Raw genomic sequence first — 19,552 nt, 5'->3', positions numbered from 1 at the left:
AGGCACAGAGAGTAAATCTGTAGTTGCCATAAGGCAGATGACCTCAGATTTGGGTCTGAATGATATTTGGCGGACAATGCATCCAGAAGGCGGGGAATATTCATTTTACTCTCCGCCTCATAATGTTTATACTAGAATCGACTACTTTCTTATTTCTGAAGCCTTAGTGAATAACTCTATAGATTCAAGTATTGGTAATATAGTAATTTCGGACCATGCGCCAATTTTTCTGTCTTGGAAATATTTTACAGATTCCTCCAAGCCGCAGATGGCGTTTAAATGTGTCCTTAATTAAAGACTCTGGTTTTATTAAATTGATAAGAGATGAAATACAATTTTACAAACAGACAAATAATCGAGAGGACACTACATTGGCTACTTGGTGGGATGCTATGAAGGCATACTTAAGGGGGAGAATAATTTCTTACGCTTCCTTTAAAAAGAAGGCAGCTAACAAGAATATCATTACGTTAGAAGCCAAATTAAAGGCACTTGAGGCAGTACATTCCCATACAAAAGACAGAGTTACGTTGAATAAAATCGTTAAAGTTAAATATGAGTTGAATGTACTGTACAACAGAAAGGCAGAATACGCTTTATTTCGCATTAATCAAGCATATTGGGAAATGGGAGAAAAGCCGAGTCGTTTATTAGCATACCGTCTTAAACAGAAAGACAGTATGAACCATATCCCAGGCATACGACAATCAGATGGGGTTATTTCAACTTCTATTAGACATATAAATGATGGATTCAGGGCCTTTTACAATAATCTTTATTCTACGCAAGGTAGTTTAGATGAACAGAAATTCGAAGCATTTTTTACTGATTTAAACCTGCCACAGCTTTCTACTACTGACCAGCAGATTATAGATGCTCCAATTACAGTGGAGGAGATTACCCGTGCAATTAACAGTATGCCACTTAATAAAGCTCCAGGATTAGATGGGTTACCATTGGATTTCTATAGAGCATTTGAAGATATGTTAAGTCCCCTGTTGCTCGATGTTTATAATGAGGCGTTCAAAGTAGGCTCATTACCTCAGTCAATGCACTCTGGACTTATAACATTTATTCTTAAAACTGGGAAAGACCCTTTAGACCCAAGTGGTTACCGCCCTATATCTTTGCTGAATTCTGACCAAAAAATCTTGGCAAAGGTCTTAGCGGGCCGATTAAAAGCAATAATGGCGAAAATAATTCATGCAGACCAATCTGGTTTTGTTCCAAACCGCTATGGTCCAGATAATATTAGGCGGTTGGTTAATTTGCTAAATTATGTATATGATTCAGTATATCCAACAGTGGCCCTATCGCTGGATGCTGCAAAAGCTTTTGATTGTGTTGAGTGGGATTATCTGTTTAAGACATTAGAAAAGTTCGGTTTTGGTGATAATTTTATTAGGTGGATAAAGATATTATATGATTCGCCTTCAGCGCGAGTATTGACGAATGGGCTCATATCAGACCTATTCCTTTTACAGAGATCCACAAGACAGGGTTGTCCCCTTAGCCCCGGTCTCTTTGTAATTGCTATAGAGCCTCTGGCACAAAAACTGAGAAATAATGTAAATATATTTGGAATTTCGATGGGTAATAGTCAACATAAGCTTCTATTATATGCAGATGATATGTTGTTACTTATGACCCAGCCTGGGAAGTCAATTCCAGCCCTATTAGAATGTATAGAAAGCTTTACGCTGCTTTCAGGGTATCGTGTCAACTGGGATAAATCAGAGGCAATGCCTATGTCAGGACACTGCCCCCATACTTTATTTAAACAGTGGGAGTTTCGGTGGTCCGTGAATGGTTTGAGGTATTTGGGGATACAAATTACCTCGGATTACACTAAGATGGTTCAAGCAAATATGGAGCCAATGATTGAAAGAATAAAAATGGAATTTGGTAGATGGTCCAGAGTGTGTCTCACAATATGGGGTAAAATTAGTTGTATTAAGATGATGACTGCACCCATGATCTTTTATATTTTATCTAATATTCCATTACACATTCCAGATAAGTATTTCAAAGATCTAGACTTTTTGATCCGGCAGTTTCTTTGGGGTAGTTCACCACATCGTTTAAGTATTAGGAAACTTCAAGCGAGTGTAAAACAAGGAGGTTTTTCATTGCCTAATTTCCAATGGTATTATTGGGTGATGAACGTGAAACAACTTAGAGCTTGGTTACCTACTGCACCAGTTAAACCCATCTGGTCCCATATAGAGACGGAAGTTAATGGCGGTATTTCTCCTTGGAGGGAGCTGTTTGATACCAGTCATAAAACTACCCATCCTATAATTGCAAACGCGAAGACATTGTGGTGTAAATTACATAGGGCAGGTCGCTGGGACTTTATTAAATCACCTTAGGCAACCTTATGGGGGAATAAAAGAATTTTAATTGGAGGGACATCGGTTGACTGGCTACAGTGGCGTAAAGCAGGCATCCTTAATGTATCAGATTTATTTGACTGTGGGACTAAATGTTTTTTAAGCTTTGATAAAATTGTGGAGTTATATAAGTTGAAGCGTAATCAATTCTGGAGATATGTCCAAATACATAGTTCATTATCGAAGTGGCTGGGAACCCCCTTGAGTTGTCCTGTGGGCAGCCCTGTGGAAGTCCTGCTCTCAAGATCACCTCTCCTTAAAGTTAAGGGCTACTGGGCCCAGGACATGGCATTGGACATATCTTCAGTTGAATGGGATTCATGTTTTCAAAGTGTTAATACTATGTATAAAGAAACAGGCAGTAGATTTATTCAATTTAAGATAATCCATAGGTGGCATCGAACACCGCAACAATTGTATAAATGGAACCTGGCCTCTACGGACGAATGTTGGAGATGTGATGGTCAAAATGCCTCGATTTTACATATCTTATGGAGCTGTTCGGCACTTCGAGATTGGTGGGAAAATATAATGGAGGTAATTTTCAGTGTTTTAAAAAGGAGATTTGGTATCTCACCAAAACTGTCCATACTTGGTATAACCACAGAACTTTCTGATGGAGATTTTTCTAGTTATACAAAAAGATGGATTATTCTGGCTCTTACTACGGCCAAACGGGTCCTACTAAGACATTGGCGGAAAAAGAACCCCCCTCCCTATGAAGAGTGGCTAAAGACAACGGCTAAGTTGGCGTCTTATGAAAAAGTGACTTATGGTTTATTAGATAAATTGCATCAATATGATTGTATTTGGTCCCCCTTTACAAGCTGGCTTTCTGTAACTTGAAGAACAGAAGAGTAATGATAGAGTGGTGGTGTGGGGATTGGTGTGCGAAGAAAGAATCCGGTTGTTCAGTGATGACGCGACGAATCCTACTTCCGGGTCTAAAGTAGTCTGCGTTTAATATGGCTTTTGTGTTGTTAACATGTTTAATGTTATGTATTTTCTTCTATTTGATCTCAAAAAGCTCCTAAAACAGTCAGTGATCACTGTTGATCTCCCTCGGCTTTTATTACCGCTAATCATTTATTTAAGCTCAGTTTTTAAAACCTTAGGATGTAACTACAGCCCAGCCCATGCAGCAGTATATGAATGACTAGGGTTGCCAACCGTCCCTTAAAATACGGAATCGTCCCGTATTTCGAAACAAAAGTACACGTCCCGTATTGAGCTAATAAGGGACGCACTTTGTCCCGTAATACAGTGAGAATCAAAAGTAGTCTATAAATGTTTATGGAATTAACACTTTGTTTGAAAACATAATTCCCAGCCCCTCTCCTGCTTTGTGACCAATGAGCTGACAGCACACTTATGACAATTCGAGTATGACAATTCAGATTACCGCTCATCTCATTGGTCGAGGAAAGGTCGCTTGTGGAGAAAATACCGGAAGACAACAGATGACCACAACAAGAAGCATGGCCAACAGGGGAACAAACGCCGACTCTGCGGTGCAAGTCTCGGATGACAGTACACCTAAAGCTGGGCAAACACTGTGCGATTTTTTTCAGTCACGTTATTCAGCTCCTGCTCAAACTGCACGATTGACTCGCAGGGGTTAGAAGTTCGTATGTCACGATGTACTCTCACACTATACGGCCCGATGCTCTGATGGGACCTGAGTGCGCACACTGTGCCTCCATAACATGAAGGTTATAACAGAAAATCTGTCGCTCGCTCTCTCTGTCTTTCACTCACACAGACACACCACTACCATCAACTTTGCTAAATTGCTAATGAAAAACATTGATCAGGCAGCTGTGATTGAGCAGCAGTGTAAATCCAACTATTTTCACGGTTGTTGTGGTCGTGATAATTTTGTGATGCCACATCGAAAAGGCTCGGATGAGCTTTCCAAAGTTCTACAAGTTGTGCCTCCATCGCTTGTGTCCAGATCACACGCTGCACAGCCGTGCTGCTCCATCTTTTACACCAACGTTTACGTTTGCGCGTGAGCAGTGTGAGCGCCTGTGGTGACACCCTCACGAGCGATTGATGATCGGGAGCTGGTCGTGAGGTGTTAATCACTTCTCGTTACCCCACGTATACTACACGACGCACGATGAAGGCCAAAATCGGTCCGATCACTCAAAAATCGGCTCAAAATGGGCCAAAAACCGCACAGTGTGAGCCCAGCATTAGAGCAGCAATGTTTGTTCCCCTCAGAGAAAGGGAAGAATGGGAAAAGGAAAACACCTGGCTGGAAAACGTTAATATGGGCATGTGCAGTGAATATCAGCGCTATGTGGCCAGAAGTGTGATAATATAATTTATTTTGTGTAATAAACAACTGCAAGGATAGATGATTACAACAAATTGATGACTAATACATAAAAGTAATACATAGATGAATAATGATGATGAGTTAAGATGCGTAATCATGGGAACAAGCGGGTTTACAAACAGGAGCAGCTGATTAGCATTAGAAAAGCTGAAATAATACCTCAACTGAAGCCAATTGTACTAAATGCACTAAATGTGCACTGTTACAAGAATATTTTTCTTTCTATTGTTTTCTATTATTTTAAGTTAAGCAGGACAGAGTGCTTTTAAAGAAAGATTTACTAAGGCTACGTTCACACTGCAGGCGAAAGCGCATCAAATCCGATTTTTTGACCCTATGCGACCCATATCCGATCATGCTATGACAGTGTGAACGGCGCAAATCCGATATTTTCAAATCCGATCTGGGTCACTTTCGTATGTGGTACTGAATCCGATACATATCCGATGTTTTAGAAAGCGACTGCTGTTTGAACGGTCAAGTCGCATTAAATCCGCCTTTTACGTCACCGACACAAGACTGAAGCCAATTATCAGCGCCAGAGAAGCGCCCGAGAAGACATCGCGAACGCTTCCTGGCCATCCAGTGTAGATGTTAGTGAAACTGTTGGGAAGACAACGTAAACATTTTATTTGTACTGTATAATCTGCAGATTCTGACAGAAATCTACAGCTATCCTTTGAAGCACCGCTCCTCTCTTAAACGGCAATAAGGATCATTATTAGGTTATTTACATTATTATGTAAATAACAAAATAACTTAAAGCAAAAATTGGGAAACGTGAAGACCGAAGTCTTTATATTAAGGGCCATCAGTCAAACAATACTGTTGCTCTGGGTCTAAACAGAGCGCGTTGTGTGTGACATCTTCTTTTGCGCATGCGGGCCGCTTTGAGCGTTCACACTAGAGCACGTTTGCTGTCGCATTTTATTTGTAGTGTGAACGAGCAGACAAAAAAATCGGATTTGATCAAAAAATCGGAATTGAGCATTAAGACCTGCAGTGTGAACGTAGCCTTATATTCTCAAAAGTTAAGCATGACAGGCTTCTGTTTAAGAAAGAGACCTGTTTTACTGTGTTAATGTTGTCATTTTGAGCTAAAAATAAATGGCTAAATGATCATTTGTTTCACATGTGTTCATATCACAAAGAATAGAATATGCATCTACTTAAATCAACTTCAAGTCAAATGGTTAAAAAAATAATTTCACACACAAAAAAAGAGCTAGAAAATTCACCACACTGGGAAGGGTGAAGACAACTGGGTCGCCCGGCCCTGGCCACGAGGTGTCCCTTATTTATTTTTCAGGGAGTTGGCAACCCTATGAATGACTAACCTCGTATTGTGGATGGATTATCTCAGTTGTTCTCCTGGCTGAAGTTTGGTCCTTTTACAGCATCCTGCCATGCGATTACATTTGTTCCTGACCACCGAGAACACTCACGGTAACTTTTATCGAGTGGAAAAAAAGTTAGCTTGTTTATATTATGCTAACGTAGCTGTGTCGCTAGCGGTCACGCAGCACATCATTATATACCAGCTAGCCCAACTTCAGTAACCCTACAAACGTCACTGCTGTTTAGTTTTCTGTCTTCATTTATGCTGGAAGTGATAACAGAGCTGTACGTTTTAATTTGTTTCCAAAACCCCGCAGTCAGGACATGCTATATTGTATTTAGATAGAAGCTAGCGAGCTAACTCCCTGCTAACTTCTAACTCCGTTAAATGTCATAAATTCCGTTTTCATGGATGCCTGGATGTTAAACTCAATTGTTACACCTGAGCAGAACGCTGATCATTTTATTAAAGATGAAAGACTTTAGACAGTTTTTCAACTCTCAGTAATGCCATATGATCGTTTGATATATGGACCTGCAGCAGAGTTTAGGCCCAGACACGGCTAGTGACGTCAGACTGAACAACCGGATAGGATAACTTTCCTTTGGGGTTTTTTTTTTGTTTTGTTTCTGTTGTTGTGTTTTGTTTTGTTGTTGTTTGTTTTTGTTTGTTTGTTTTTTAAACTATTTATTTATGTAGTTATTCTTAAGTTCTGTTATTTAAGTTTAAAATGAAATAAATAAAAATTGTTGATGACAAAAAAAAAGAAGTTGAATGAAAAAAAGTTTTCCAATAATTTTCCTTATAATTTAGATTGAATTCCAGAGGTTATTCATTTTAGCTCCTGTAGAACATCCCAAAAAATAAATGAATAAATAAATAACTGTTAGGAGAAGGAGGCCTTTAGTGCTAAATGCTAAATGGAAACAAATGAACTGCTACAGTTTTAGATGCGGGGATAGCGCCTGTGCCGATTCTTTGTACCATAACAGATGTGTTTAAATCTTCTACCCAATGCAAAAATCCCAGAAAAGGTGGAAACAAGCAACAGTGCAGCAATGAGCACTTGAGTCTATGGCAACGTTCTATAAAGTGGACTCATGTCAAGTCAGATTTATTTTTACAAAACAGTTTTTAAAAAAAACAGCTGATCCTGTAAGTGCGGCTGAAATAATAAAACAATATAAATCAAAAGCAATCAAAACGCAGTCTGGTTTAAAAGCCAAAGTATGAAAGTGGGTTTTCAAGCGGCTTTAAAAGTTTCTAATGTTGGGGAGATCCCGATGTGATGTGAAGAGGCAGTTTGTTACACAATTTAGGAGCAGCTTCTGTGAAGACCCAATCGGCTCCATGTTTTATTCTGAACCTCACGACAGCTAGGAGCATCTGTTCACCAGACCCCACCGGTAAAGTGGGAGCATGCAGGGGCAAACAATCAGTGAGGTACGCAGCACCAACCCAGGCAAACACTTAAAAACATCCATCCATCCATCCATCCATCCATCCATGTTCTTCCGCTTATCTGGGGCCAGGTCAGCAGCCTAAGCAGAGAAGCCCAGACCTCCCTCTCCCCAGCCACCTCCTCCAGCTTGTCCAGGGGAACACCAAGGCATTCCCAGGCCAGCCAAGAGATATAATCTCTCCAGCGTATCCTGGGACCGGTACAACATCCGCATCACTGCGGCCGCAGCACCAATCCGTCTGTCGATCTCCGGCTCCCTTCTCCTGTCACTCGGGAAAAAACTAAGAATAAAATCTTAAAATCAAGATTTAATTTTGAGAATCATCTGCATAAAAAGGAAGTGAGGGGCCACGCTTTCTCATGATTGAACTTGGGCCAAGAACAGACACCTGAGGAACCCCACATAAACTGAAACGCTTCTCCCAGTTAAATACAGGGATACTATGGAAATAAAGAATTTAGAAATTGGTCCAAAGTTGGGTAGAACTGTTGGGCTGTGGTTTTTGCATTTTAAGATTGAGAAGGTGCTACAAACGTGATTCAGACTTCAGACAAAACTACGCTGTCAAAACACATACTACACAAATAAATAGGTAGTGTACACAGTGTACTACATTAAAGGGACTAGGGATTTAAGTATAATAAAAAAAATGTTTTGTTCTCTCTGTTTATCTGGATAGCAAAATAATTGTTTTTTTTTTTAAAAAGATATTCATTAAATTCAGGAAAATAAATCATTAAAAATACCTGGTGAGCCATCTGCTTTTATTAAAGTCAGTTTCAATGATGCATAATATGCTAAGATGGATTTCACTAATCATTATTATTGTTAAAGTATTTATTTTGCTTATATTTTGAATGAGTCTGCTGGAACCTTGCGGATGACACAAGGGCTTTAATTTTTCTAGCTGAATGTAGCCTTGATATAAGAATTTCATCTTCTGCTGCTTTGTTTGTTTAATGGTTTTTCACTCCAGATCCTCAGGTGCCACCCACACACTGTGTTTCTTCCTCACTCTTTGTGTTCTTCTTCCTCTCCCCTCCCTGACAAATGCACTTACACCTACGCAAAGATGCACACAGGTCTTCACCAACCATCTGCACCAGATATGCTGATCACTTTGCACTCAAATAAAACTAATGGCTTCCCGCGTCAGATCTCAGTGGACTGAATAGAGCCGCTATCGTCGCTCCTCCTTGCAATATCCAGCGCCAAAGCCAGACGAGAGATCAATGATTTATCAGAGTGTCAGTGTGGTGTTAGCCTGGGGCTGATTCACAAACACAAAGCACGCTGCCAGAAGAAGGGAACCACCTCTAAGTGTGGCGTGATGGTGCAGCATGGAGTTAATCATGCAGTCTCGGCTGGACAAATTTTCAAGCCCTCCCCCTCTTATATTCTCTGCCTTATGCAGCAAAAAGGTGCATGCCTGTGCAGTATTAGTGGTAATGAAATTACTGCAATTGAACACAGCATGCAGCCAAAGGTATGTGGAATGTGGTGATGTTTTATGGCTTGACTTCTTGCTATTGGTTCCAGCTAGGGACCCTTCTACAAATGACTTTTAAAATGATATTTTAGGACATTTTGCATTCCTTTGTAGCAACATAAGCTATCCAGAACCTTAGTAAGTGCCTAAAGACATCCTTTAGTATCTAATGTCATTCAGCCACACCAGAAACTTTTAAACAGAAGAATTTGAGAATCTAGAAGATTTTTTGTGTATGAACTTACCAATAATTTGGTGGTTGCTGTTCCATATAGGGACACAAAGCACTGAGCGGATATGGAAGTCAGAGAACTGGTCTGCCTGCAAAAAGTGGGAGAATAAAACATTATAATTATTCTACATAAAATGTAAATAATAAATGTTTATTTACTTTATTTAAAATGTTTTCATTCTCTTATGTGATCAGTGTTTTGGGTTTTTCTCCTCATCAATATCATGAAAAAATGAGTGAAAAACCTGTTAAATTTGCTTGTAGTTATAATTATTCTTCATCTATACAGTGCAGTTTTTTGGGGGGGTTTTTTGTTTTTTTGCCTGTGCAGTTTAAAATAGTCCAAATATAAAACGTGAAACTGATGTACTGCACAGAAGTTTATAACTATAAGCCATAAGTCTATAGCTATTGCTGTAATAGTTCCGAATCACTTTCTTTAAAATCTCCACTTTGGGGCAAGGGCATGGACAGAGGATGTGCACTCAAATGCCTTTAAAACAGATTACAACTATTCTGAATGGCTACTGCATTAAACTGATGCATTTGAGACTGATTTTAAGAATATGATTTTATTGTAAGTGCGGCATTGACAGAATACTTCTGTTTGGAAGATCAAGTGCAGTATGCACACTCAGCTGGACACTAGCCAGACTTTTACCCGCCAGCTACACTCTCCATCACCGAAACCCAACGGAGTATTTCAGTTAGTGTGAAAGTGTCTTAAGTAGAGCATTTCCTGCAGTGCAATGAGAAAGAACAGCTTCGGAAAATGTACGTTTATGTGTGCAGAGAGCTATAAAGACATTTTCAAGAGGCTTCACCAGCTCAAAAAACTGGCAGCCAGTTTAATCTATATGAGCACTTCACTATTGTGTGAATCCAGGTTAAATGTTAAACTTAAATAAGTTGCTTAATGTGAAAATTATTAGGAAACCATCGTACATATACACAACATAGCCATGTATTTGTCCCAACAGATTGTCAATGTGGAGAACTGTAATGTCTTCAAGTGTCTGACGTAGAAAATTTGCTTCAGACCAGCTAACATGTGGCATCACATGACTGCTCACAATGCTGTGAAACTTTGAAAACAAAATCACTGTTTGCCACCTGTCCTACTTGGCAGTTTTGGCTCCCCTGCAACTTCCTTCTGTTTTTCAAGTTTTGAAACAGTGAGTTACAAGATATCTTTAGGACAGAGAAGTGATCAAAACAGGTTTATCCAAACAAAGCAGGGCCACGTGAAAAAGGCCAGAAGTGCACAAGGAAATGACTCTGAAGAGCACAGTGGGCAGATTTAAATCAGGTATGTTTTTATTGGTCTCAGCTTTTTGAATTCACGTTGTATATAATATATCACAATGCAAGACAATCACAGCAGGTGTATTTCATACAAGTCCCACAAATCATTTCACCTTTTTTTTTAAATCCTAGTGATGTGAACTTTAGGAAGTATGTTACTGTGTGGTTACCTCAGCATCAAAGCGAGGATCCTGATAGGCGTCACTAATGTTTACAGGCAGTCCTGTGGAAGCCACCAGCTCCGCAATGCTGTTATTGATGAGCCAGTCTGAGTAAGATGATTTCTCCATGCTGTCTTTGAAACTATGGTCAGAAAAAAAAACAAGATAGATGACAAAAGACTCAACCAGTTCTCAACCAGATTTGTTTAATTAGACTGTGTGAGATGAGGTGAGGATATGTGAAATGAATCCTTGTGACCTAAAGGTTCAAAGGTTCAGTCCCAAAAAACTGTTGTTCAGACCTTTAGAAACAAGCTGGCTTAGAGGGAAAGGTAATGTAGTTAAAACAACTTGTTTCAAGCCGGGGAACAAGCCAGTGTAGAATACATTTATAAAGGATTAACATGAACTTTGATTCACACATAGCTGCTCCAGCAGAGTCCAAGAATAAAACAGGGAGCTGGAAATGAGCACAGGTCAGACCCCCTTTATACGCATTTAGAAATGTTACAATAAGCAAACAATCTTATTTTTAGCTACTTGATTTTTAAAAAGTAATGAAAGTAATGAAAAGTTAAGCATACAGTATGAGCTATTTTCTGATTAGACGGTGCCCCCACTCTCTGCCAGACACCTGCATCACTATTCAGACTGTTTACATCTTATTGCAGGGTGCCATCACTGAGTTTTTACTTTCAAATACGCCAAAGTAAATGTTCAGTGTGGCTCATTTTGTCTTTTAAGGTTAGAAAAAAGACGGAACGACACAGATGTCAGATCTTTTGGATCCCTTTGATCTAGCGATACAGCTGTGTGTAGATGTGGAACCACAGCACAGCAGTAATAAACCACATGGGTGTGATGGCAATCTGCCTTACCTCCTGTTTCTTTTATTTTTACTATGTTTCTCTCCTAATTCTCTCTCTGTCTTCCTCGGTTCATCCCTCTCATAAAGGAACATTGTTCTTGTGGGAGTAGCTGGGGATTTTAGGCACATCAGAAATCTTACAGTATCCTCACCTTTTGTCACCGAATGCATTTATTTAATTACACACATAAATTTCACTAGCTCTCTTGTTACTGAGATGAGAGCCTTTAGGAAGAGGTGCTTCAGGAATTTGTGCAGTTTTATTTACAAACTGGCTTCATATTTAAAATGTGACAGTAGCAACACATATCGGAAAGGAGCGTGCAGTCAGAAAGAATACATTTCCCAGTCTAGCGGCTGAAAATTTCTTTCATCATCGCTAATTTTTTAATATTGGTATTTCTTGTGTTATGATATTTTTAAATTACTGTTATAGTTACTGTAACTACTGCCTCAAAGTGACCATATCAGTTACAGCAAGTGCAGGACTTGGGGGGATAATTTGTCTTCCTTTTCAGCCTTTTTTTTTTCATCCATAAACATCCTACGCAATATTAAACCTTTCTTTCTCCACTCAGCCATGCCTAGCTGTAGAGAGAAGCTGGAAAACCCAATTAAGCAGGGCTCCCACAGTATGCCTTCTATTCAGAATCCGCATATTACTCCCACAGCACTACATAATAGTCAAATTTTATACAGATTTTTTTGTCCTTGATGGACGCTCTGCAGATTCAAAAAGGCTCTGTGCCAAATGCACAGGTGCCATGTTGCAGATATGACTATTTAATGAGAAGGGTAATGGTATGATGAGTGAGGAAATGGAAGGGAAAATTATGGAGGGGGGGTTGTATGAGGGGTTTTTTTTTTAATCAGGCCAAATGTTACCGAGGTGCTCTGAATGAAACATACCTGCTTTCAGTGTCTGCGCTACACTTAGGGGAGAGCAGCTCGAACGACTTGGTGAACTTCACAACCTGAAAGATGCAAAAGGGAAGAAATCACAACAGCTCATGGACATACAAAGTATTTACTGGGAAAAAAGGGGGAAAACAGAAAACAAAAAAACAAGAACGCACATGCGCAAATGCATTGACATATATGACAGGACAGCAGAGAGAAAAACAGTACCGGTGACTCAATGTCCTCCAGCAACTGAACAGAGCAACGCTCGCACTTAAGCAGTGTCTGTGCACGGTGCATGATCTTCCTGACAATCTTCTCCAGGTCAGTCTGTTCTTCAAACAGGTCATTGACTACTTCCAGGAGTGCCTAAAGACCAGTGACAGAAAACGTTACCACTGGCATTATTCCCAACAATCAAAGGCTGAATAAAAAAAAAATTGGTCAACAGGTAATAGTGATGACCCTTTGAATAAAGATGTTTTGCCTCGCTCAGCTATTGAAACTTGATTATTATCATTATCTCTAAATCATAAACCAACAGCACGATATAATATGATTACTTTGCCCAATAAAAGAAAATTAGGCCCTTTATCTTAGCGAGTGCCAATCGAATTTAATACACAACCACATAAAAATCATGCGGTTTCTTCTCTACTCACTGAACTGTGCACTCATTATGTTCTCTTCCATCACAGATCAATGCCTGTGACATGAATTAGTGCATCTCTTAACGGTCCCTAAGAGATTTAGATCATGAACCAGGCCCCTTGCTGGATATGTGCCCATCCCCCTCCACAGGTCCACAGAAAATGTCCAGACAGGGCTGCATGCTGCTCTGAGATTCCCACTGCAGTGGCAACAAGTGGGCTGCTGCTGATCAATACTCAGCCTCAATGTCAGCATGAGGGTGGAGGAAGTACCGCTGATCCTAGGGGTAGGTGGGGATTATTATCTTGGTTGGCCCTGTTGCCCTTACCCGACTCCTGTCATACTCCTTCCTTGAGGCGGCAAATAGCTGGGCGTTGGAGATTGCAATACCACAGAAGGGCAGGTACATCTGCAGCACCTGTGGACATATTCAACAGATTTGCTGACTAAATAAAGCAACAGGTTTGAAGCGCTTGTTGAGATGAGACACATAGCCCCCACATTTAATCTTTGAAACTAAACTGTAAGACTTCATGAAACATCGTTTGAAGTAGGAGGTATGCCACAAATAACACATTATTGTTGTATAAAAAAATACAATATAATATTAAATCTCATTTGACTTATACGGACAGTTTGTTAGGTACACCTGTTCCACTGCTCATTAGCACAAATATCTAATCAGCCAATCACAAGGCAGCAAGTCAGTCCATTGGAATATGAAGACATGGGCAAAATGCCCTGCTGAATTTCAAACCGAGCATCAGAATGAGGAAGAAAGGTAATTTAAGTTTAAATGTGGCATTATTGTTATTGCCAGAAACTGCTCATCTACTGGTATTTTCCCACACAACCACCTCTAGGGTTTACAAAGAATGGTCCATAAAAGAGAAAATATCCAGTGAGCAGCAGTTCTCTGGTCAAAAATACCTTTTTGATATTAGACATGAGTGGAGAATAGCCAGATGGCTCGTAGCTGATAATTAGGCAACTCAGAATAGCACTCATTCCAACCACGTTAAGCAGAAGAGCATCTCTGAGCACACAACACACGGATACATACCAGATTTCACTCCTGTTAACTACGGAAGCTGAGGCTACAGTAAGACAACGTAAAAGCATGAATCCATCCTGTGATGGTTCAGTCTGGTTTTGATGGTTTAATGATGTGAGGGATATTTTTTGGCACGTTTTGGCCCCCTTAGTACTAACTGAACATTTAACATTTAACCAAAAGACAAAAGTTTTTGCTTGTTTGTAACTCTTCTCTTTTAGCATTAGGAAATTAAAACACAAGTAATATTTTCATCCAGGAAAAACTTAGCTGTTAAATTAAATTGGAACAAATAAGAAATGGCCTTTCATTGGTGTTATTACTTGCTAGGACAAATAAATCAATTCAACTGACATTTTACCATTTGACCAAATAGTCTGACTTACTGTGCCTTGGGCTCATAACATGAATTCCTTATTTCCCTCATATTTTCTTCACATAAATAATGTAATCACTTGATGTGGTCTGATTGCTGTAGCTAATATGTATGGTATGTATAACCTGAATTGTATTACTGGTTCAGAGTCAAACTACATTCCTTGCTTCCTTACCACAGTTGCTTCATAATGAATATCAATACGCACCTTACCTGTATAGAAAGTGCAAAGCAGCGGCTGCAGTGCTACAAAAATATGTCTGTGATGTGAACGTGCGGCTTGAATTCTATATGACCGCAGTTCTCCAACAATGTGGCCTTATCGGTGTGACACTCAGCTCCATAACATTAAATCAATAGAATTTAGGTTGTGTGCTTCCTTGCGCTGCCTCTTTGTTTAGTTGTCAATCTTTAGCATCTGGCTGCTGTGTAAACAATACAATCAGCACAACAGACCCACCAATATTTACCAGCCTTCAGTGTGACCTGAGGGTAGGGACATTACAACAATACATGAATGGGAAGTTACTCAGCTGTCGCCACTGATACAAGGATATCGCTTTCATTTTTCAGAAATTATAATCTATCAGTTTCTCATCAGCTGCAAATGAACATGTGGAGAACACAATGCTAAAGCCTTCTGTGGAAAACTATACGCCTGTACCTGTGGCCTACATGGAAAATATTCTTTTACGTTTACGTACACCGTCGGTTCACAGCACTTCTGCTGCCATGTGAGGTGATAATACCACCTGATGTTACCTACTGAAGTTCAAACCAAGCAACAGTCTTGGGAAGAAAGGTGATTTAAGTGACTTTGAATTTCTTGAACATGGCGGTGTTCTTTGTGCCAGATAGGCTCATCTGAGTTTTTTCAGAAACTGCTGATGGGATTTTTTTTTTTTTTTTTTGATGCCAGAGGTCAAAGTAGGATGGCAACATTGCTTTGAGCTGATAGGAAGGCAGTGAGTAACTGCAACCAAGGTGTGCAGAAGAGCATCCCTGAATGCACAATACATTTAACCTTAAAGCCAATGAGCTTCAGTTGTAGATGACCACACCAGGTGCCACTGTTGGCTACGAAGAGGAGGCTGAGGCTACAATTGATACAAGCTCACCAAAAATGTTGCCTTCAGGTGGCAGGCAACATCCTGTCTTGTATTGACCATTCAGACTGGTAGTGGTAGTATAATGGTGTGGGGAATATTTTCTCTGCACAGTTTCTTTCCCTTATTACTAAATGAGCATTGTTTTAACTTTACAGCTTGCCTGAGTATTGCTATTGACTAAGGTAGTCCCTTTGAAGCCACAGTGCACCCATCTTCTGCTGGCTCCTGCTTAAGGTTAGTGGCATATCAGTAACTTCCTAGTCTGTATTACAGTGGTAGTGCTACTACTTTGAACCACTAATATAGCAGAAATTGATTGGGGATAATGTAGTGGTATCGAGTGTAGTGGTATCAAACCTATGTCCTGCTGGATCTGGAACTGCAAAGAAGGTCACTTTTTCTAGACCAAGGGTACCAAACATAAGGCCCGGGGGCCAGAATGAGCTTGCAAAAGACTGCAATCTGGCCCACTGGGCAGCTTTGGAAAATGTGAAGGGGGACCTCAATTTTAGTTTTATAGGTTTTTCTACTGATAAAGACCTGTCCCATGGTCAATCTTACTACAAAATTGCCAAAAGGTAATAGATAAACAATTAAATGACATACTTCTTGTTTCTTTCACTATCTATTTAGATCGTCAGTTCTTAAAACTGGACCATACCACAGCAGTGGGTTTCCAAAGACATTACCAATGACTTGCAGGTCAAACTACTGTAAGGTGGTCAATCCAAGGAGGTGTGCCTTTAGTTTACAACAGCAAAAACTGAAGCTGTTGTGTTTTCCTCTCAGGCTGTCCATCGTCTTGTATGACTGTAGCGTCTTTAGGTTACCGGCCTGGTATACATACTCAAGATCAAATTCGGGCTGTATGTGACCCATTACTTTGGCATCAATACTCTAGTGACTGAGGAGTAAATTAATGGGGGATTATTAATTAATATTCAAAATGGATAGAAATGCATAGATTTTAAAAAGATAGCCTGAAAGAAGTCAACTATGTCACTCATCTGTTGAAACTCTGCAGGGCAGAGTTATAGTCTTGTGTATTTATAATTATTGCGTTGCGTCAGTAAACGTTAAAGTGTAAATCCTCTGCTCTCCCATGTCCTGTTGGTGTGCATGTTATGATACATTAACTACATGTTAAGCCACTGTAATTAAAGACATATTTAATCATAACGTGACACGAAAACTTACTCAGTCATGCTAATGGGTAAATTAACTTTATGCACTTCATTCAGTCATTATACATAATCCAGTGCCTTATGCAACTGTTTTCAGATGCAGAAAACAGATGATGCTGAGCAATGAGTTCATACATAATGTATTTCAGCTGTCCTATGGAATTCTCTAATAATGATCTTCCAGAAAGGCAGTGGCCATCAATAGCCCCAGCAGGAGCAGATTCATTAATGAGCAGGACTTGGGGGATGTGGCTATGGATCTGCCTGTGGAACTAACAGGCATAGCCAAGAAAAGCACTGCTTGCTCTAATTACATTCTGTCAAGCAGGCCATTATACAAGGTTGCATTACAAACAAGACATTTTTTTGCCTAGAGACCTCTGGGCTGACCAGTAAAGAGCGGTTTAATAACAAAGCTAACTGGCCACCGCCTCAGGGACTGTCAGTTCCTCTAACCTCAGTGACTTCCTTCTCTGTAACTGGAATTTCAAATGAGAGAAATCAAGGGGAATTACACAGACAATACTTTTTGTCTCCATTTCTCTATGGATATCTTTTAAAGTTGCGCTTTAAAGCTTTGCATGTGTGAAAAGAGGAAACAGTTGTTGTTTTTAACGAGGTTTGTAGTCAGTGACAAAAAAGAAAATTTCTCCTCTTCCCTGACATTACATGGATCTTGATTTACAATAAGAAAAGAACTACAGATTCTTCACTTATCTTAAATAGAAAAATATATTAAATATATTCATTCAAGCAACAAGTAACTCACTGAGGCTGAAGTGCAGTTTGGGATAGAAAAATGGACTTTGTGTTCCATCAACCAGAAAGCTGATTTAGTGATTAAATCTACCCATAGAGGCATCAGGTGCACTCTATTAACATCAGTGTGCTGCCACTATATTTGGCAAGGTGGTTTACATATGCTAATTTCTTAACTGAGAAAATTAGAGTAATCGGTTATCATTAATAGTTTGGAATTCAGAATGGAAATGAATTTACTAATTAACCCTAGAGCATGATTTTGTATCCATTCAGAAATTTTGAAACATCCTTTTCTGGCCGCTTATACAACCAACATATTCCACCTGCCTGTGGAAATTAGTTCAGATGTTTTATTTGTTTTATTTTTATCTAAACTTTGATGGAATTAATAAGCAGGTTAATAACAAACTGTGAAATATGAGGATTTAAAAAGGAAGACATAAACTTAACTTAGTTCTCTCTTCACAGACAATGTAACTGTTATCCTCAGCTTTATTCTGCTTTGTTCACTGGAAGGACCCACACTCTTCTAGTTTTTACTCAATACTACACTTTCTGTACTTTAAAGGTTTGCACACTTTTTATTTGTCTGACACAAACACTGCTTTAATTTAATCTAGTACAGGTTCCACTGTTACCGACATGTTGACCTCAACAAGTCAGACATCCCCATCACAGGTTTTATTTTTTATTTTTTTTATATACTCATAGATTAGTTTGCATACAAAAGGTGAATGTAGCCAATGTCACATCACCCAGCATTTTGTAGAGTCGTATTCTGAAGCCTCTGATTATGAGTATTTGCCTATACTGCAGCAACTTGTCAGTCACATGTACATGTCTTAAATAGGGATGGACCAATCCGATATTAAGTATCGGTATCGGTCCGATACTGACCTAAATTACTGGATCGGATATCAGAAAGAAACAAAAAATGTAATCGATCCATTAAGTATCACAAAAGCATCTCACAAAACTTGCGACATGACGTAATCCAACTCATGACCTTAGCACGTCGGAGAAGTATGTCTCGCGTGATAGAGCGGCTGCGGTGTGCCAGACCTGTCGGTGGTCTCCCTGAGCATTTGGAGCCTTGCTATGTGCTTCCAAACCAGCATTTCCTCTCCGACAAAGCTATCCCAGAGAAGTAAAGCAAGTGTGTAAGTTCGTCTCGGAATGTTTGTAAAGCATTCCCACGTTAAGCTTAACAACCGATATATGGAGCAACTGCCTCTTCTTCTCTCCCTCCCTCTACTGTTGCTACTTGAAATCATGAAACCGATCAATGATCAACTGATCGGCTTTTCTGTCGCGACTCCCGTCTCTCTTGTTTGTTTTTGGCCCACTTTTGCCAGAAAGAGGAAACCAGCGGATGTTGCACTAAACAACAGCAGCGCGTTCAAGCTTGATAAGCTGTTGTTAGAACTTATTTAATATTACTTTCCACACCAGGATCCTTTTCTAAGTAGCTGACGGCTGGTAACTGTGCAGGGGCGGATCTAGCAAAGTTTTGCCAGGGGGCCAGGTAGGGCATTAACAGGGAAAAGGGGGCACAAAGAAATACTTTTCTTTCTTATTCTCATGTCTAGCTTTTAATAAATAATTTTCTGAATCTTACAACAAAAGTTTTTATCTGATGTAAAATGTATAGAAAAACAATTTTATTGATTATAAAATACACTATATCGGATTCATATCGGTATCGGCAGATATCCAAATTTATGGTATCGGTATCGGACATAAAAAAGCGGTATCGTGCCATCTCTAGTCTTAAAGTATAGCCTTTGTTGATATTCTGGAACCATAATGTACCAAATAAGCATCTTGCTGCATAAAAAAGACTTGAAACTTGAAACTGTAACCATAAACTCATAGATGAGGTATTAAAGCAACTAAGAAGTATCATTTGATCCTAAACTTCT

General features: G+C 39.5%; 1 protein-coding gene across 1 annotated transcript in view; it reads right to left on the bottom strand.

Annotated features, from left to right (window-relative positions):
* Positions 1–19,552, bottom strand: part of pde11a (phosphodiesterase 11a) — a 52,029-nt gene that overhangs the window by 24,936 nt on the left and 7,541 nt on the right. Inside the window, exons 3-7 of the mRNA XM_085374062.1 lie at positions 13,474–13,563; positions 12,723–12,863; positions 12,504–12,568; positions 10,736–10,868; positions 9,274–9,349 (exon numbers count right to left, since the gene is read on the bottom strand). Coding sequence (XP_085230188.1) covers positions 9,274–9,349; positions 10,736–10,868; positions 12,504–12,568; positions 12,723–12,863; positions 13,474–13,563 — 505 coding nt within the window. The remainder of the gene's footprint in view (positions 1–9,273; positions 9,350–10,735; positions 10,869–12,503; positions 12,569–12,722; positions 12,864–13,473; positions 13,564–19,552) is intronic.

Source organism: Diplotaxodon limnothrissa, linkage group LG16 (genome assembly GCF_057381915.1).
Source record: "Diplotaxodon limnothrissa isolate DT_005_m linkage group LG16, D_limnothrissa_male_GT1.1, whole genome shotgun sequence".
NCBI lineage: Eukaryota > Metazoa > Chordata > Actinopteri > Cichliformes > Cichlidae > Diplotaxodon > Diplotaxodon limnothrissa.
This window is presented reverse-complemented; position numbering and strand designations above follow the sequence as displayed.